This window comes from Xylocopa sonorina, chromosome 5 (genome assembly GCF_050948175.1).
Source record: "Xylocopa sonorina isolate GNS202 chromosome 5, iyXylSono1_principal, whole genome shotgun sequence".
NCBI lineage: Eukaryota > Metazoa > Arthropoda > Insecta > Hymenoptera > Apidae > Xylocopa > Xylocopa sonorina.
In genome coordinates, this window is record NC_135197.1 from 8,674,398 (window position 1) to 8,693,372 (window position 18,975).

The window sequence follows — 18,975 nt, forward strand, 5'->3', positions numbered from 1 at the left end:
GTGAAGAACTGTTTGGATACTAGAGCGTGTTTGAGTAAGCTGATCCACGCGTGTATAGCTACTTTAATTATTTACGAAGTAGAACAAAATTTCCCTTAGTTTCCCAACTGTTATATTTTTTTTTTTTTAAGTGAAAGCACCCTACAAGCTCTGTTAAAATCGCCAGGGATCGTTTCTCGCCATCTCCTGCTGGCAAATAAATACCGAGGCACGAAGCGACGCGCTCTCGCGTCGAGCAAAAATGATCCGTCAGTTTCGCCAGCGGCGATGACACGGCGGGGCATCGAAAATCTATACGCTCGGAAGGGGATGGACGCGGCGGTGGACAGCATTCCGCGGTTTCGTCCATGTTTTTTGCGCCCGCCATCGAGAGTGAAAGAGCGAGCGGTCGCTGTCCGTGGAAGCGACGCGAGAACAACAAGAGGAGGCGGCAGCAAGAACGGCCACGAAATGTCGCCTCCGTGTCACTGTCCGCGATGGTCCTTATACAGGAGGAGGGCCCGGTTATCGGGCCAGAGGATCGCCGCCACTTCGTATTGTGTATCGGCGGCGATTTAAAAAGGGAATGACGTTTTATCGTGCGGTACGATCGATAAGAGGGCGGGCAGAGCACGGGGAACGGAAAGGATGGGCCCCGTCGTCTCTTTTCTTCTGGGCCCACTTCGACGCCGCGTAAGAAATGACTTACTGACGACTTTAAGCGGCGCTTCTACCGAAAACGCGGCTCCCATTTCCGGAATTCGAGCTACGATTTGTTATCGTACGACGAATGATTTCTGCGAGTATCCGTCGATATCGAGCGTAGAGATGGCTTGCAATTTATTGGACGATCGAATTTATTCTTCGTCGAATGTCTCGGTCGATGCGATACAGATAAAGCGTTTCTCTTCTGTTCTTTACTTTGATTCCACACGCGATTGTGTACTGACGGCCAATCCTGTCGCACTTTTTCCCGACGAATCGATCATTCAGATTGTTAAGAAAAATTGCACGACACACACAAGATTGGCCGTCAATGGAACACGATAAAATACCTCGCGTCGCGATAGGGGTAACGCGAATCGCCGATAGGTGCCCACGCTCGGTGATGAAAACCAGATCGTCTGGGATTGACCGATTCCACCATTTCCGGAACGGATAAATCGTTCGATTCTTTTGCTTTCTTTGGCAACCATGCGAGTAGTTTGAGAATAGAAACCCGCGATGTTTCATTTTCAGGTGTTGTAACATCGCGCGAAGAATGCGATTCATTTCTCTACGTTTCAAATTGAGTTCGGAAGTATAAGGAAATGGAAGAGACATACGTGATCAACTGTGACGATTAAAACTGCCCCTGACGACTAATAACAACAGAAATTGTTTGTAGAAAGCATTCTCTTCAAAAAATCCTACAAAGACGCGTTGACTCACACATTACACTTTCGACGCGGGGGTAGTAACCGATGAAAGTGATTAGTCAGCGAGCATCGAACGATAGCGTATCTACAAATTGTTATCAATTTCTCTCCTCTAGTCTAAGTTAACAGTGACCTTTTCTAAATGAAAAACTAAACATCAATAATTATCGAAAATTCTAAAAATCCTGGAACACACCGTATACGATAAAGCGTTCTACTAAAGAAACTAGCAGTGCGTTTTTACAAAACGGTCGAAACTTTACTTCTATCGCCGTGTACGTAGATCCTCGATCAGGAACGAGCGTGGGCGGACAGCAACTCGCGAGTGGAGATCGACTCGATCCGGATGGAAACTGGAGAACCGCGAAAATGTTGAACCCAGCCACCGAAACGGCTTCCAGGATAATCGTGAGCCCCATCATCGTTGCCATTGTCGCTCTATGTTGTTTTTAAGGCTCTCCCATTTCGAGTCTAACAGGATTCGTACGTTGGGAGTGGCTCGCGAAAACTATGTAGAGATTGGAGGTACGATTCGACGTTTATATGGCTCGTTCGTAGCCCTGTTGGAATTTTCATTTTTCAAACGTCTAATTGCGCCGCTCGATGGATTATTCTACGTCTTCCTCTTACCTTTTTCACAACGATTCACATCTTTTTCGATTGTATCGTCAAATTCTGACAATCCAAATTATGAATTGAAACAACAATCGAGAGCTCTATCGTTAAATTTAGAAACATTTGAAAAGTGAAATCAATTGTGTACTCGTCGATCAATAACGAGCCTCGAAGTAGAATTTATCGTGATAGTGGTCGTATCATCTCAAGAGAATATATTCGAACGAACGTAAAACGTGAATTGAACCTCAACGCGAAAATCAGTTCGACGAGTTCGCTTTCTGCCCGCACCGTTTCGTATCTCCAGAATTCACGATGGCGGACGGTCGCAGGAACGACGCGGATATCGAGAAGTCAGCGTTGGTTCGCCGTCCCACTGACTCCACGTGTATCGCGTCGTGAAATGCGAACTCGCGTCGACTTGTAAACTTCGCCTAGGCCTCTTGGATCACAGCTCCGACTTGCAACAAGCCCGATGGGACCCGATGCTTTGTGGAAATGATCCCACCGTGGTTCGCCGTTGGTCGACGCCTCGCATACACGGACATTACGGTGGGCAGGATCGAATCTACGCTTCGAGCAGGGCATAAACTAGACCAGTGGAGAGCACAATACGCGCGCAACGTTTCATCATTTCCGTGGAACGGAGGATCTTGGGAATGTTCTCGAAGCGTGTTGCTCCAGCTGCACGAAGTTGTTCGTTGTCAACTCGCTATTCGGCGTTTTCGTGTGCTTCATCGAATTGATATAACGAACATAGGAGGTAGCGAATTGAAGTAGTTCTCAATTGGTATGAAAAACTTCTCTATTCGAACACGTTTATGCTTTGGAAAAATTTAGAATAGAAAGATCGACAAAGACACTGTACAATAGCGGATGATTACCATGACTTCGTCAGGATTGAGATAAGAATGGAATCAAGAATTGACACGATATTTAAACGCGAAGCAATATCGTCAACACCTGAGAGGAACGTATAACTTGCTACTTTGGACGTTCTAAACAACGTAACCAGTAGTGTCAAGGGAGGAAATCGAAGAATATCTCCGAGTTAAATCGAGTGGTCCAAGTTAAGCGAAGCGTGTCGCTCGAACGCGAGGAGGAAGGAAGCCGTAACACCTTGGTCGCAGGACGGTAATTAACATCTCAGACAGCCCGTGGCTCGTGTGGAATGAGCTAAAGCGAGCTGGAAGCCTATGGCGCGACATATCTTACGATATCTGTCCCCGTATCTCGATGCAGCGGTGAGATACGATGTCTCGACCGCTGTTTCGACTAATCGTAAATAAGGATTCGATTTCGCACTTTCTTGCCTGAGATAGGCTGCGCGGGGTCGCCGAACGATAAATTTCTTCATACTTTCGCGGCTGTTCCTGGCTGGCCACCATGAACAGCTGTTGGGCCGGACGTCCAAGAACTCGCGCGATTTTTATCCAATGAAATTCAACGACAGATAAAAGTGCGACGCGAAAGCAAATTGACGCGGAAGCATTGCATCAAACGTATATCTAAATATGTATTCGCGTTAAAAATAAAAGATATACGAAGGTTTTCGACACCCTTACGACGCAATAAGAGCTGGCGACTACTGTGCAATGAATTGTTATCAACTCGAGCATTCAAACAATAAGCAATTAAGAGGATACTTAATTAAACAACTTCCCACGCGCCAAAGCACTAACTGTCAGCGAGACACTCGATACTTTAACGACTCTATTACACCGAGTAGATTCTCGATCTATTCGCATAAATAATATTCCATTACACCTCGAAGGAATTTTAATAGCAACGTAATATCCCTTTCACTCCTAATCCTTCAATTATTTTTCGAAATTTCTTGGAAAACGCGCCTCGTTTCTCGTTTACTTGGAATTACTTATCGATTTTCTCGAACGTTTGTCTAGAAAAAACAATCGTGCGATCTGTCGATTGTCCAGAATAGCTTGGCGATTTATTCCGACATCTGTGGACGCTGATAATAATTTGAGAGAAACGGCTCAGGCGAACGGCACAGTGGCTACGTTCATTTCGAGTTTGCGATGGGTGGCTCGATCGATCTTTCGACTAACGGAACCACGAGTCGGCATGGATTACGCAACTGCCATGATCCACGGTTAGATCACCGATTACGAGCATGGATAAGCTTTTAAGCGCGTTTATGCGAGCATTCGGCCTCGCGCTGAATGATTACGATTTATGGGATTCTTTGTGGTGGCTGATCTACCAGCCCGATCTCGAACGTCCTCGCGGAGTCTACTGGCTGTGACGAGCTAAGACACCAGCCACAACGAGCTACGTATCAAATAAATAGCGAGTGGCAATGGACGATAAGATAAGATTAACATTCGTTTATCCGATACACGAGCATCCACCAATTCTATTTGACTTTATCCATGAGAAAATAAAAATTCGAAAAAACCGTTCAAAAAATGCAAAAATCGAAAAGCTGCACCGCGAGACCTGTAAAAAAATGGCAATCATAGTCAGGGAGAAAAATTGTCCACGTGTAGGGGTTCATTTTACGTATCCATTCCGTTCATCCCTGTGCACCAGCAGTTACGGTACAAAGAATTTAAAGCAGCGAAGCAGCGCTCGCAGAAAAGTTTCAGACGATGCGGAACATGGTAGCGCACACGGAAATTGCGATCGTAAATTAAACCTAAACTAAACAGACGATACGTCAGAGGCGTACCGCGAGCAAGGGTAGTTCGGGCTCTTGTAAATCTCGAGATCCTCGACTCACGATCGCTGTCCGGTTGGATAAGTGCCCTGTACTTAGGGGAGCCTTGAGATAAACATCCACGGTTTATGTTAGCTAGAACAAGGCCGAGCGTTATGCATTACTCTTGCTCGCGTTCCTTGACGGTGAGACCGCTGCGCCGTCGCACTTCCTACTTCAAAGAGCTTCGACCAGGATCTTCTACACGATACTCTTGTCACGTTTCGGAGAAATTTTAAGGGCTAATCCTGGACGTAGTTGGAATAGGATGAAATTGAAGTAGAACAGAATTGTCTTCCGTGCTGTGTCTTCGAGAAGACCAACTTCGAAAATCCATTAATACGCGAACGCTAATGGTGGAAGTCAATAAGAACAGAGCGACATGTGACGGAAACCTGTGTCACTGCGTTCAACGTTCCCATTGCATTATTGTACAGGTGATGTAGAGAAAATTTTCGAAGCAGTTTTCATCGAAGACAAATTTGTTCGTGCAATTTTGTTCCAGTTTGGCTTACGAAACCACCCCTTAGAATTTCTCCTAAGATTATTCTAACATTCAGCGAAGTTCTTTCTTTCGCAAGAGGTATCCTTCGCGACAGAACGGTCTTCGTGAACGATTCTAAGGACAGTACTCACCTGTGCAGCCTTCCGCGGACAAGCCGTAATGGTCGATGCCGCAGCGATCACACCGGAAGCCAAGGACGCCGTTCGCGCACCTGCATTCGCCGGTTACGGGATCGCAGAGCTCGTCGAGGGCACCCACGTCGCAGTCGCATTCCCGGCAACCTGCAGTCACGTTCCCGTAGCCTTCGATGCAAGAGGAGCAGTCACGACCCTCGAACAAAGGCTTGCAGGGACACTGACCGCTTCTCGCGTCGCATTCGACGGAGCTGCTGCCCATAGGATCGCAGTCACAGGCTGCAACCGTGAGATTTTCTCAATTTTCCTGTTCAAGATTCCTCTGCACGTGAATAGAGAGACGCGTACTGCTACGATCTCTCGTGTTATCGTTAATCGTATCGTCGAATAAGCGGGTAATTTACAGAGAGCCGATACAACTTGGGAATTTTTAATTAAATGTCGCAATGCGTATGTAAATTCGTTCGGCTCAACGGTACGCTCGACTGTAGGCTGATAGTAATTATTACCATAGTTTAAAGGACAGCGTACCACTGGTTAGTAATATGTAGAATATCATAGAACGTTTAGCGATCGGAGTGTTCGCGAACGGTCTGATATCGCCACGGGATATCGCGTGCTAGGATCGACGAAATAATGAACCAGAAGTAACAGATGATACTCACGCAAGCAGTTTTGTTCCAGGGGATTTCCGTAATGGACTGGTTTACATTTGTCGCATTTCCAGCCTTCCGTGTTACCGCGACACTCTAGGCACCGTCCTGTTTCCTGGTCGCAAGGGCCGCCGCCGCAAAGGCATGGCTCGCATGTGCCACCGGGTATCAGAGGGTTTCCAAAGTATCCTACGTCGCAACTTGGAGGAAACGAGATTTAATTCGACGATTTACGAAAACGAAAGTTAAATATGTAATATGGATTAATAAAATTTTCTTTTAAATGTAATTTGAAAGTGGTACATATGGATGCTTACCTCTCACAGTGATCGCCAGTGTAACCGGTCGGACACTGCGTGCAGACGTATCCACTATCGATGTCAGTGGGATCATCGAGCTGGCAGTTTGGACTAAAGTTGTTGGATTCGATTAAAAGTGGACAAGCGCATCTCTTGCAGTCGTTTGGCGCGCCTTGAAGAGCGATGCCATAGAAACCGGGTGCACAGCGATCACATTTGGGACCAACTGTGTTATGTTCGCAAGTCTTCGAAATAAAAATTAATTTAATTTATAAACACAATCAGCTGGAGGACTATTTCAATTAAAAAAAAAAAACTGATACTGATGTTACGTGTAAAAATTTAAAAAAAAATTCGATACACTGATTGTTGATAAACGTGATACCTATCCTCCCGCGACAACTAATTTCCTAAGCTACCATCGATTCCCTTCAATATCTTTGGACGGTTAGTCCATTCAGGGTAAGGAAGGAATCCTAACGGATTTAGGTTTATGTCTGAACTACGAAAGGTACGTATAGTTCTCGTGCAACATTTCATCGGTAAAAAATGCAAATGTACTCACAGTACACTCGCCCAAAACAAGATCGCAGGTACTCGCGTGGCCATTGCAATCGCATTTGACGCATACGTGTTGATCCTGTTGGTCGGATCCGTTCTTGATCAACTTCACGTATCCCCACGCGCAATTCTCGCAAGAAAGACCCGTATACCCCTCTGGGCACTCGCACGATTCGACTAAATTGTTGTTTTCGCCAGTAGCTGTGACATCTCCAGTTGACAGGACAACCGATAGCAAACTGAAACGCAATGGGAAAGGTTAAAAAAAATGATATATATATATAACGGTGAACTGATTTACGTACTTTCCCTCGATCTGCACGGAATGATACTGCGCCCTGATCATGAGATGCTTCAAGTCCGCGAGAATCTTCATCATTTCGACTCTGGTAACAACGTTCCTGTGAAATTCGGTCCCTTTCATCCTTGCGGAGGTATCTTGGATCTCGTCGTGTATGTGGTACCAGCCGTTTTCGCGCAGAGGCACGACGATCTCTGCTTCCTGGCCATTATATTGTTCCTCGCCGTAAGCTATTCGCATGCCATTATTACCCTGCGAGGAAACGGGACGAGGAGATTAATTTAAAGAAAAAATATTACACGTAATCATGGTGATCTTTCTTTCGGTACACGGATAAACTGAAAGTGGTGCGAGCAGAAGAATGTACAGGGTGCTCCCCTACATGCTATTACTAATCAATTACTGTTGGTATTGAACAAAAATAGTTCATACTTTTTAAATCAATAATTTTCTCGTAAAAACTGGTCTGATACGTGTATTCATCGGAAGTAAAGAGTGATCGAGGTTATACTTACAACCAGGATAACGTTGGGCCCTGTGGTCGGTTTTCCACTGATGTCTCCGCGCATAACGACCCAGCTGACGGCGTAAGTAAGATTGCTACCGTAGGATGAGAGGCGATTACCGCAATAAATTCGCGGGGCTAACCAGAAAGGATCGTCGTGTTCTACGTCGGACATTGGGATCGTGAGCCAGCCACTATCCGCATCCAAAATAGGAATAATAGCGAGGCTCGCGTCTGTGTCTGTCACCAACCAATTCTCCAGCGACGATATCTGAAATTAACAGAGATGAACGACAGTCCTCCAATTTGAGATTCTCGACAACCATGATGCATCGATTGAATCAAATGAAAAGAAATGAATGATTATTCGAAATGTAAAAAGTAAAATAGCAGGTGTATCGAATGCGCGACTGAAAGCGCAAGGTATAATTTGTAACTGTTCTCTTTTATGGAACTACCACCTATGCTCGATTCAATTTTCCTCGTTCGCGTTAAGACGATAACAACGTGCTATTACGTTCTTGCTCGTTTCGCTCGATGCACGTGTAACGCAGAATAGTTGTCGCTCGACGATGTAATTGCGACTTGTCCTTTCTTCGCGAGTGGATAAATGCAGTTATCATGCGTTCATCCAGTTGATCTTGAAATCTGCGCGTCGCGTCAACTCTCTGGTAGGAATCGAGTGTTTAAATTTCTTTTACCGTGTAATTAAATTTGCTATTTTATATTTTACACAATTTTTACCACAATCATATCGATACGCATACATTGATGGTTACACAGAGAAAATTCTCGCTCGATTGCGCGAAGAAGGGAAACTTACCACGGAGTAAGACAATTTGGCGGTACTGCAACGATCGCTGACCCCAAAGCAGTAACAGGAAAGGCATCCATCGAGATTCTCCTTGGTCAACGCGAAATGTCCGGGTTTGCACTGGTCGCAGAACTCGCCACCGACGTTCGCCTTGCAGAGGCAGTCGCCCTCGCAGTCATGGGACGGTAGGATCCCACGGGGATCGCACGGGCAAGGCATGCAATCGGGAAATTGTCGATAGCCGGCTGCGCACTGGTCGCACTTGTATCCCGAGTAACCGGGTTTGCAATCGCAAGCGCCTGCTACCTGGAAACACGATCGGTGTTTAACTCGATCGAGATCGAGATCGATTTGGCCGAATACGGTTCAGGAAAAAAAGGAAGCTGAGCCAGAACTGCTCCAACTGAATAGTAGTTAATCTTTTCTATTTCCTACAAAGTTAAACAACCAATCGTACGTTTTAGAAAGTGACGTCGATCGGTTTGGTCACTTGATAGTTTTTCCACTACTTTGTCTACATATAAATCTGCTTTTTACCACGTAAACGCTTGAGATCGAAGTAAATTAAAATCCAAGTGCCCAATTACTCATATCGAGACCACGAGACTCGCATAACTCATCCTGTGCCGAGCTCGACTCGCGTTTCACGCGGTGTACCGTCCCAGAAATCAAACGTAGTAAATCAATGGAATTGAAGGCTATTAAGATAGATGAAGCTCATTCATCACTGCGTGCATTTATGCGTACGCGTGCCTACCTTTCCCATATGCGTGTAGGAGTCATCCGGAGTGCAGTATCCCGTGCTACCGTGTACGTTGCAGTCGCAGGGCAAGCAAGGTTCAAGTGCGTCAGGGGCGACCCCGTTTGGTCTGTAGTAACCAACTTGGCAGACTTCGCAATTAATTCCAGTCGTGTGCTCCTGAAACAAACGATTCCACGCGATCAGTGTTGATCCTGCTACCGAAAATCTCCCTTGTACGTTACGTATGTACACTTCTCAACACTTGGAAATAAGCACAACATTTTTGTAGGAAGCACAGTACACAGCTCTGACAATTTTTACACAGATGTACATAGATGAGGGATGAAAAGCGTTCGTTTATTACAGCGTGTGAAAGGGTTAAACAGTGTCATTGTAAATTCGCAGTAGCAAGCAAATGCGAATAGGAAGAATTAATTCGTGAAACGACAACAGATAACGGTTTGTAATAGTTGCTACTTATATTAATATATCTGTCTCGCGAACAAGATCTAGATACATCTACGATACGTGAGTTAACTATACAGTCGATGGAAATGGACAGGCCAAAAATTGTCCTAATCGATCAGAGACTACAGAAGTACACGATAACTACAAATAAAAAAAAAGAAAGCGTAATTTGCGTCTATACAGTGTCATGAAAATCGGCTAATTCTACCTATACAGAATACACGTATGTAGGTGTAAGCAAAGAAACTCGTGCGGCGTGGCTTCTCCTCAGCGGCATTCGCAATCAGAAAAACAAGAGGGAAAAAAAAAAGAAAAAAAATGCACGACACAACGATCGCGTTTCACTGGTGAAATTCGGGCTTACTGTGCAATTAATGCAGACACCACCGCCGCGAAATTTCCCACGAATGTCCACGGACATTCTCCTGTCGGCCACATCCTGATCATATCTGCACGAGGTTGCATGTCCATTGCAGTTGCATTTCTCGCAGTGAAAGCCCTTCGCAGCTGTGCCAGGTTTCCACGGAATCTGATTGTACATGGGACAGCATTTTTCGCATCTTTCGCCGCACGTGTGGCGCTCGCATTCGCATTCTTGATGCTGAGAAACAATACCACCTCTTAATGGAACCTTATTAATCACCCGGACGAGGGTAAACCCGGCCAACGTCTAAATAATTCAGTGACTTCCGCGAGCTTTCTGCGAGCAGCAGACAGATACGCGATCTGTTCCCTGGAACCGTCTCGTCCTAAGTAAATTTTCGTTCCGCTACTAATGGATTTTCGTATGCGCGTCACTATCGTCGCTGATAAGGAAATAGTTCACGTCCTATCGATTCACGTACTCCGCGTACGTACCGTTCAATATTCATTAAGTGTACGATATTAGGAATATTGTTATGTTTACTTCGAACAAATATCGCGAAGCGTTGCTAAATGTAGTCGATTAATAAATTTCTCATCGTACACGATAGATAGCATAACGAATTTTATTAGCCGCGTATCGTTAGCCACGTTTAGTTTAGTTCACTGTGCTGTTATCGGAAATCTAAGAATACAATAATCCAAAGAAAATGATTGTACTCGACGTTTCTAGGAAAAGCAACGTCCCGCTATCGGTTCACTGAATGGGAAGAAGAGACGAGAAAAATAAGTGAAACGAGCGAAAGATAGTGGACTTCCGGTTTCTAGTCCCTTTCCGCGGCCATAGAATCAATTAACGCGGAAGACGTAATGGATATCGGCCGCGGGGCGCATAGGCGTGCATTATAAATCGCGACACGGCCTCCGCAACGAAGATGCTTCTTTATGCCTCGCGATACAGATAGCCGGTATTGCGCTTGGGTAAAACGACGAGAACGAGCGTGCAATCTCCTCTTTGTGACGTTTGGGAATTTATGCGAACGTTAAGATAACCGAACGCGCGGTATCGAGGGCATTAATTCGCACGCGGTTCAATTGACACGCGAATTTTATACTGAACTGGCGTGTAGACACCGCGAGATGAATTTCACCGAGCTTTCGTCTTCTTCCGGTTGTTCTATGCGAGCGTTACTAAAGCGACAAGATCGCACGCGCATCTCGCGTTTGTGAGAACAAAGAAAGTTCAGAAACGGAAAATTTCATAATGTTTACTTTAAAACTCCTCGTCGATAAAATAAGCGTCAACTTGTTAAACTAATAAACATACTTTTCAACGTTTGTTCGCATCGTTCAGCGAGCGAAAAAATATAATTCACGAGCAAGTGGCACACGTTAGTTTAATTCATTGAAATGGTTTAAGCCCGCACGAACGACTTCCCACACACAGTGGAGGATCGATTAAAGAGGTTACGGACAACATCGTTGAACTTTTCCATTAACCGTGCCCGTGGTTCGTGCAACGGAGCGGTCTCAATAAATAATTAAAGATCCATCGTGAGCGAAACGTGGTACTCCGCGCAGTAAAATTACAAACCCGCGTATGATAAGGGTTACGAGAAGTATCTACATTGTAACTGGCGAGATATTCAGCGGCGGACGGCGGGGGCAGTAAATTGTAATTAACACTTTTTACGAGGCATCACAGGCCGCATTGTGTTTCCATTAATGACCACTGTCATTCATGAGAGAATAGGCGAACCGCGGGAAACGGTTAATGACTGCCTCAATGAAGTTTTATCGGGTGATTTAGTGAAGTGATCGATGGATCGAAGGCTTAATTAACACGAGAATACGCTACGTACAATAATCGACTAGAATATTTCCTCGATCAGTTTGCACAACAAAATATACATATTCTAATATACAAATGATATACACGAGTTCTTTGCGTTCGTTGGTACAACGCGTAGCTATTAAAAATAAAAGTATTTAAGGAAGCAAAAAAATATTCAAATAAAAAAGCAAAACGCTCGATAACCGATCGTTTCGCGTGTAACAAAATCGGTCAACAACGTCGACAGCCTCGATCGAAGGTAACGGAACGAAATTTCTCGAGTGAAACCGCGAGCAAGACGGAAACGAGGAACACGACGTCATATGATCGACGATGACAGCTCGATTGAGACGTAACACGGAATATTTCGGATGCTCCACCGTTGGCTTCGTATTCAGCAATGCGATCGCAATTCGGTCTACGTGCCAATCGTTGGCCGCGTGCTGCGCCCGGACCCGCCCCAAAAACTAATTCAATCTGCCACGGTGAGCGTCGCCAAAAGTCGATTCTAATCGGACGGAGTTCGTTTCGGCGGGCGAACGGTGTCACGATAAAAACGTTCAATCGGCACTCGATCGTGGTCCCGGTGAATTTTTTCAGAGAACTCGTGGTCCACGTTGTTCGCCGTTCGAAACGAGACGCGGCATTCGGTGACCATTAAATGGAACTCTGCTGCGAGAGAGGAAATAATGACAAGTGATGGATGCGCTTAAGGTAATCGAAACTGGACGAATGCCTGGCTGGTCGATGAACTTGCTGAATTGCGATTTCGAGAAGAAACGATGGCTGAGAACCGTTCTCGAACAACTTTATCCCGTGTCACCGATCTAACAGCCTCTAATTTTAATTAAAATTTTTCACAGAAATAATTCTAGTTTAGTGTAACTAAATTACACGTCGTGTCGTTCACTGGCAATTTCTAACGCGATCCTTGAACTGAAACCCAGTTAGAACTCGTTCGAGCGGCTCGATAACGCGTTGGGTTCAACGCGGAGCATCGATCACTGTGCACTTGAGTAACTTCGCCACAGAAATGGAAGTATAATGGGACGTGAGAACAACGGCGAGCCGTTTGACGCGAGGCACCGACCGGCGATATTTTCAATTTTATTATGAAAGGCGCAACGGCCGCGTGATAGTCGCGGGGGTGATTAATGCATCGCCGAAGAAAGGTTTCGCAAGGATCGACAGAAGTCTTGCTCTTGCTTTCGAGGACACTGAAAGAGCGCGATTGTTCGAGCCTTATTTCAGCCAATATGCCCATTTCTGGATTTTAATTAATTGTACGCAGGTGTTCTATTGTCGTGATCGTGCAACCCTGCTGTTGTGAGAACCTTTCGATTTCCGAGCAAAATAATTCATTTAGTGACAGAGGAGTCAACTGAAGAAGATAAGTAGACCCTAAGAAGAGTACGTTGAACTACAATTCGCAAAGAATTTAATCGACGTATTCTACTGGTCGATTTAATAACTAAGAGGATCAATTTTAGAATCTTGTTTGGTAATTCCACAATATTATAAAAAGAAATGTAAGAAGGAAGAAATTATCCCAAGCAAGAAGCATTTAAAAAATCTTGCTCGACGACCATAAACTGTTGGAACTCCTTTCTTTTAAATTCAACTCTTTCTTCGCTCGTTTTTTGCCTTTACAACCTCCACCTCTCATTAGCGAGACAGATCGCGAATAAAAAAGAGAATTAACGACGGCTGAAAATTTGGAGCAACTCCCGCGCGATCGTACAAGAAACTTGAATGCACGGTAGTTCCTGCGGGGGCCAGCGGGTTTCTAACAGGCCACAGCCCCGAAACGATGGCGATCCCGCCATTAGCAGCGACGGTAGACAAAGGTCTGACAAGTTTATGGCATTTCGGACAGATTTATTTCCACGGACCTCTGCGGCTGCCTCTTCGAAACGGAGATGTTCGCGAAAGCTAACTTTAGAGCGAATAGCCCAGTGGAGAACGCAATCGTTCCACGATTTGCTTTGTAGACACGTATTTTTCCGATTATCGCTCTATCATTATCGAACTTCTGCTGCTCATCATCGTTGTATCGTCTGGTGTTTGGGATCGTAATATCGTTCGCGAATTTCTGTTACTCAATTTGCAAGTGAATGCAGAATGCATAAAATATGCAAAATATGCGCAGCAGCAACGCATTATAAAATTCAGAGAACGAAATGTACAATTTCCTTGTTGCATTTCGAGAAGTATAATATATAAGAATATCATGTTGTAAAGCGTATAATACGTATCGCAAAGATTTTAACGCTCGCTGTGTCCGAATGGGAAATCTTGCAGCAGGTTCGAGGCGAATGTGTTAATTATGGAACTTGTGATCTGTCGGTAGTCAGTGTGCGAATTTTACGACTTTTCATTTAGAGACGAGTCGACGTATGAATTATAACCATCGGTAACTTGTTGCGCGATATCGTGTTAAACAGAAAATTCGTATGCGTTCTCGAAATCTCGAACGTAACGTGATATCGTTGCTTTCACCTATCACGGAACATTGAATAAGGATCGTACTGTTATTACGAGTATTACGAGTCCTTCATCGATGTAGCTAAAATTTCCAAATTAAATTGTTGCGTTGGCAAAAACGAAAATTCTTCCATTTATTGCCAACGTTCGACCATTAATGAAAAAATTCCTTCGTACACTCACCCCATGTTGAACGCTGTAACGACACCTCGCCGCGTGACCGGAACACAGACACCTTCCGCCGATGTTAATCTCTTTAATCGAGTAAAAAGCTCGCCTTTTATCCGCGATCGCCTCGCCGTTACGTCGAAGACCCTGCAATCGAAGCCGTACGTATCTGGCCTGGGTGAATTCCTGAAGGGTCGTGCTGTGATTCAGGGCACCAGGTCTACCGTTCACCAGGTGAGTATGGATCTGTACAAACAGGCGATCGTGCGCCACAAATTATCCTCACGTAATGTACTCTATAAATAAATAAAAAAGTCAACAATTTCCAATTATACGTCGAGACACTGTGAAAATTGTTAAAATTTCCATTCTTCGACAGGAACAAGGAAGAAAGAGAGATGTCCGCTTAAGTGATTCTAGTTTGAGGAACGAATCGACGTAAACTGGCTGCACGAACGACACCAATGATCGATAATAAGAAATACAAACGTTCGGTTACGGCGTTGAATCGAGGAGAGCGTTTAAATCGATGAAATAAATCATTCGCGAATGGTGCCGCGCGTTAAGACGAAAACGAGTCCTATAAATGGCATTCCGCGGCTCCTAATATGGGACAATTACACGGGTTTCGGAATATAGACGCGCCTACACTTTCCTATCATTTTTTCACCTAATTACATGGTTTAATGCATGACCTGTCATACGGTAAGTAATAAACATAAAATTGTTCGAGCCTACACGATGTTGAACTCTTAAAGCATTACACTTGGAATCGTAGGAATTCGAGTAGAAAAACGAAACAGTTATCTTTATTTAGGAATCTATCTGTTCAAAGAACGATCTACAAAAACCAATCTCCTTAGAAAGTTCTCCGCTATTTACCCTTTTCAGCAAGTAATACACGCGGTACATAAATCCGGATAATCAAATAGGAATAATCACCAAAAAAAAAAGATGAATATTAGAGTTCAATTGTTTCCAAAACAACCTATGAAGTAATGCACTCAAAATAAAAATATTTTACGAGAAGAATCGCCTCAGGATTCAATCATTGTTCCGCGTTTCGGAACGAGCAGAGATTCCGGCGAGAACGTGACCGTTGTTCCACCCATGAGGTGCACAGAGCGCGTACGACGATTCCCATTTCTTCGGTTTCCGATTTTTTCCCGGGTACGATCGGTAGCCGCGTACAGAAGCGTAAAACTGGCAAACCCCCCATAGGAGGTGCGTACGTGATAGCCCCATATAAGGTGTGCCTGCGCCATACATGGCCGGAATGTAGGGATCGCCGTTTTTGTATCATCGATTCGCTCTCCCTTTCCCTCTCGATCTAGAGCCGATCTCGCTGTCCTGTTCCTTTTCTCATCCACCTTCCAGTTTGCACAAAACCGAGCCCGCGCTCGCGCCGCCTCGTGCACGGCCGCAAGCTCTAATTATCCGTTGCTCTTCCGAGAAATCGGCTAATTCGTCCCTCGTCCTCGAGAGCCTTGTAGTTTTGCGACAAAGAGATTGGGCCGGTGCGATTTTCTTCGAGGATGAACGTCTCGAGATATTGTCTCGCGAATAGAAGACGAATTATTGAGAATAAGAAACGGATAGCTGTGCGTTTTGGGGATCGTCGAGGTACAGACGAGTACACGATACAGTGGAAGCTGGTTGCACCAAGAATTTCAGTGGAATCTTTAATCTGGATAATGTACCGAGTAACGCTCGACATAATTGCTGAAATTACTCTATAAGTTAAAGTGGATCTCCGATCGAGAAAATCTTCGAGAAGGGAAAAAAGAAGCCCGCAGGTTCAGCGGAAATGCCTTGGAAGAGTTGTTTCCGTCTAGCGTGCAGTCGAGCGCGTACAGCGGGCAAAAGCGTCGGTCGACTAATCATCCAATCATGTAATTACACCAACGACTGTACGGGATGGACGATAATTAATGATCTCGTTCTCGATCGCTACCGCATCAACGCGGAAATAACAGACGATTTCGCGCGCCGGGTTTTCGCGTGGAACGCGAATAATAACACACCTTTGCTTCTTAACGGGAGTGAGCAACGACTCGACGATCATCTGGGCGGTGGTCCGATAGTTACACTTGTTTTCTGTTTGATTGATTCTGGTTGGTCGAGATTCCTTTCAATTTTACGCATTGGAGAATGCCTTCGTTTGGACGTGCGCTATCATGTTCAAACATTATCGGAATTTATACGAATACCCTGCATCAAATGCTCTAAAACGCCTCTCGAAGGAGAACGAATAACGAACCCTGAATTATAGTTGCACGTATGCCTAAAAGTATGTAACACGTTGTACCTCTCCGTTTTCCATGGGTGTCTGCCTGGAGTAGAGGCTGGTGCATATGACATCGTCGTCACCCATATAAACGGGTTTTCCGGTAACAGGCGGCACGGAATATCGCGTCCAACACTCTTCGTCGCTTGGTGCATAATACTGCCATGGTTGGAAATTTTCACCATCGATAGATCGTTCCAAGATCCAGGCAGCTGGCCTCGGTGAATTCGCTGCCTTCACTATCACGTACTCTATTTGGTACACCTGAACACAAAACGATTGCGACGTATTAGACTAGATACTATATTTTACATCGAACACACCTTCAATTTTCATCAATTATTTATTATTATTTCTTTAAGTACTCAGTATATCGCTTACCACGATAGATTGGCAAATTCCTCATCCTAGAATAAAAATACGCAAATTAATTCGAAACGAGCGATACTGTGACTATTTAACGAGATGTTTCTCGTCGTTATGGGATCGGCAACGATGTACAGAACGCCCACGATATCTCGAGCTGTTTCATTTCACCGTGCAATAGCGAAAAGCGCAATAGCAGACAGTGATCCGTAGATACCCTGCAGTTTACCAGAATCCCTGCGGAGCCCAGTGAACTTTCTGCCGTACAATTAATTCTAGCCACGTAGAAATCATGCGGAATAATTCACATAGCTGGATCGCTCGTAATCCCTCCGACTGTGTCGCGTTTCCCGCCGCGTTAATAAATAACAATGCATGTACAAAGAGAACGTAGACATCTCATAAATTCCTTTCAACAAAAAGCTATATACATTGACATCAAAATTTAACCACTAATGAAAACGATTCAGATCAAGTCTACAGATAAATTTCGTACATTCAACTATCTCCAAGAGAAATTTCAAGGGATGTAAAATAGAAACTAACAAGCTTTGAAGAAAAAACTCTGAAAATGCTCGAAGAATTAAATGTCCCAATCACACTGATCAGACTCAGCTTCCTGAATGTATGCACAGCCACCCACCATCCTCCTGGTTCTTTTAATAATTTGTCCAACCGAAGAGTAACTCACGAGGACTATCCGATCCCCGTGGAGGACGTCGTGTCACTCTGAACGGACACGCGTCGCCCTGTTCCATCGGGTTAACAAGACAGGAGTCCCTCATTCTCTAGTCGGGTCTGTCCTCGCCGCTGTCGTCGTCCTCGTCGTGGCGTCGTTACGCGAAGCATTGTGAGAGAGACCCGACCGACGCCCACTTTCGGACCATAAAGACAGATCGCATACCCGCGATACCAGCGGGGCCTGGCTTCCTTCTAAGGACTTCGCCCAGGACGCTCCTCGATCCGGGCTTCAATTATCCGATCCTCTTGCCCGTTCGATCGGGCAGCGTATGTAGATACGAGTCTCCCAACTAGTCGAATCATGGAAATTCTCCTCGTTAATATTAAGGCCGAGGGGATCGACTTTGAATCGGGGGCCTTAACTTCGCGATGGGGGCTTGGGTACGTCACGGTGTGTTTGATGAAAAATCCAGCGAGTAGGTCGAAGATTTCGCTTTGGAACGAAGGGGTTGAAGAGTGATGTAATTTGCGTTTGTTATCAGTTTTCAGGATAAACTGTAACACTCGATTCTATCATCGTAAGGCTCGATGTGATATATGTAACCCTGAGGAAACGTGAAGAATACTAAGGGTTGATTCTGACAGCTACATCTTACAGAACATAGTAACACGTTTCGAATTTGGACTTCTACTCTGAACTAAGATACTATTGAAGTCATAGAAAGAGAATAAATTCAAGTAACCAAAGATGAAACTGACAACCCTTGAACCGACCTCTATCTGTCAACGTCAAAATCGGTGCACAAAAAATGGTTCGCGTGGGAAAGAGCGTATCAACCCGAGAGGCCGTCACACCGCGGAACCGTATCCCTTCTGGTCTCTTTGCGAAGCAATCCGGACGCGGCGGCGGCGTCGTCGTCGTCGATATTTACAGACGCAACGTGAAGCGTCCCGACGCGCTCGCCATCGAGCTTACGTGCCAGGAGGACGAGGCAGAAACGGAGCAGAGGAGAAGCGCAACACACATACGGTACGGGCGTGCAAACGTTCCGAAGGCTAAATATTTACACTGGCTGCAC

General features: G+C 45.0%; 1 protein-coding gene across 1 annotated transcript in view; it reads right to left on the reverse strand.

Moving 5' to 3' along the window:
- Wb (wing blister) overlaps positions 1–18,975 on the reverse strand; it is a 135,219-nt gene that overhangs the window by 72,840 nt on the left and 43,404 nt on the right. Inside the window, exons 3-13 of the mRNA XM_076895824.1 lie at positions 16,871–17,113; positions 14,578–14,808; positions 10,078–10,314; positions 9,261–9,422; positions 8,513–8,809; positions 7,700–7,960; positions 7,189–7,436; positions 6,888–7,122; positions 6,341–6,567; positions 6,036–6,223; positions 5,368–5,649 (exon numbers count right to left, since the gene is read on the reverse strand). Coding sequence (XP_076751939.1) covers positions 5,368–5,649; positions 6,036–6,223; positions 6,341–6,567; positions 6,888–7,122; positions 7,189–7,436; positions 7,700–7,960; positions 8,513–8,809; positions 9,261–9,422; positions 10,078–10,314; positions 14,578–14,808; positions 16,871–17,113 — 2,611 coding nt within the window. The remainder of the gene's footprint in view (positions 1–5,367; positions 5,650–6,035; positions 6,224–6,340; positions 6,568–6,887; positions 7,123–7,188; positions 7,437–7,699; positions 7,961–8,512; positions 8,810–9,260; positions 9,423–10,077; positions 10,315–14,577; positions 14,809–16,870; positions 17,114–18,975) is intronic.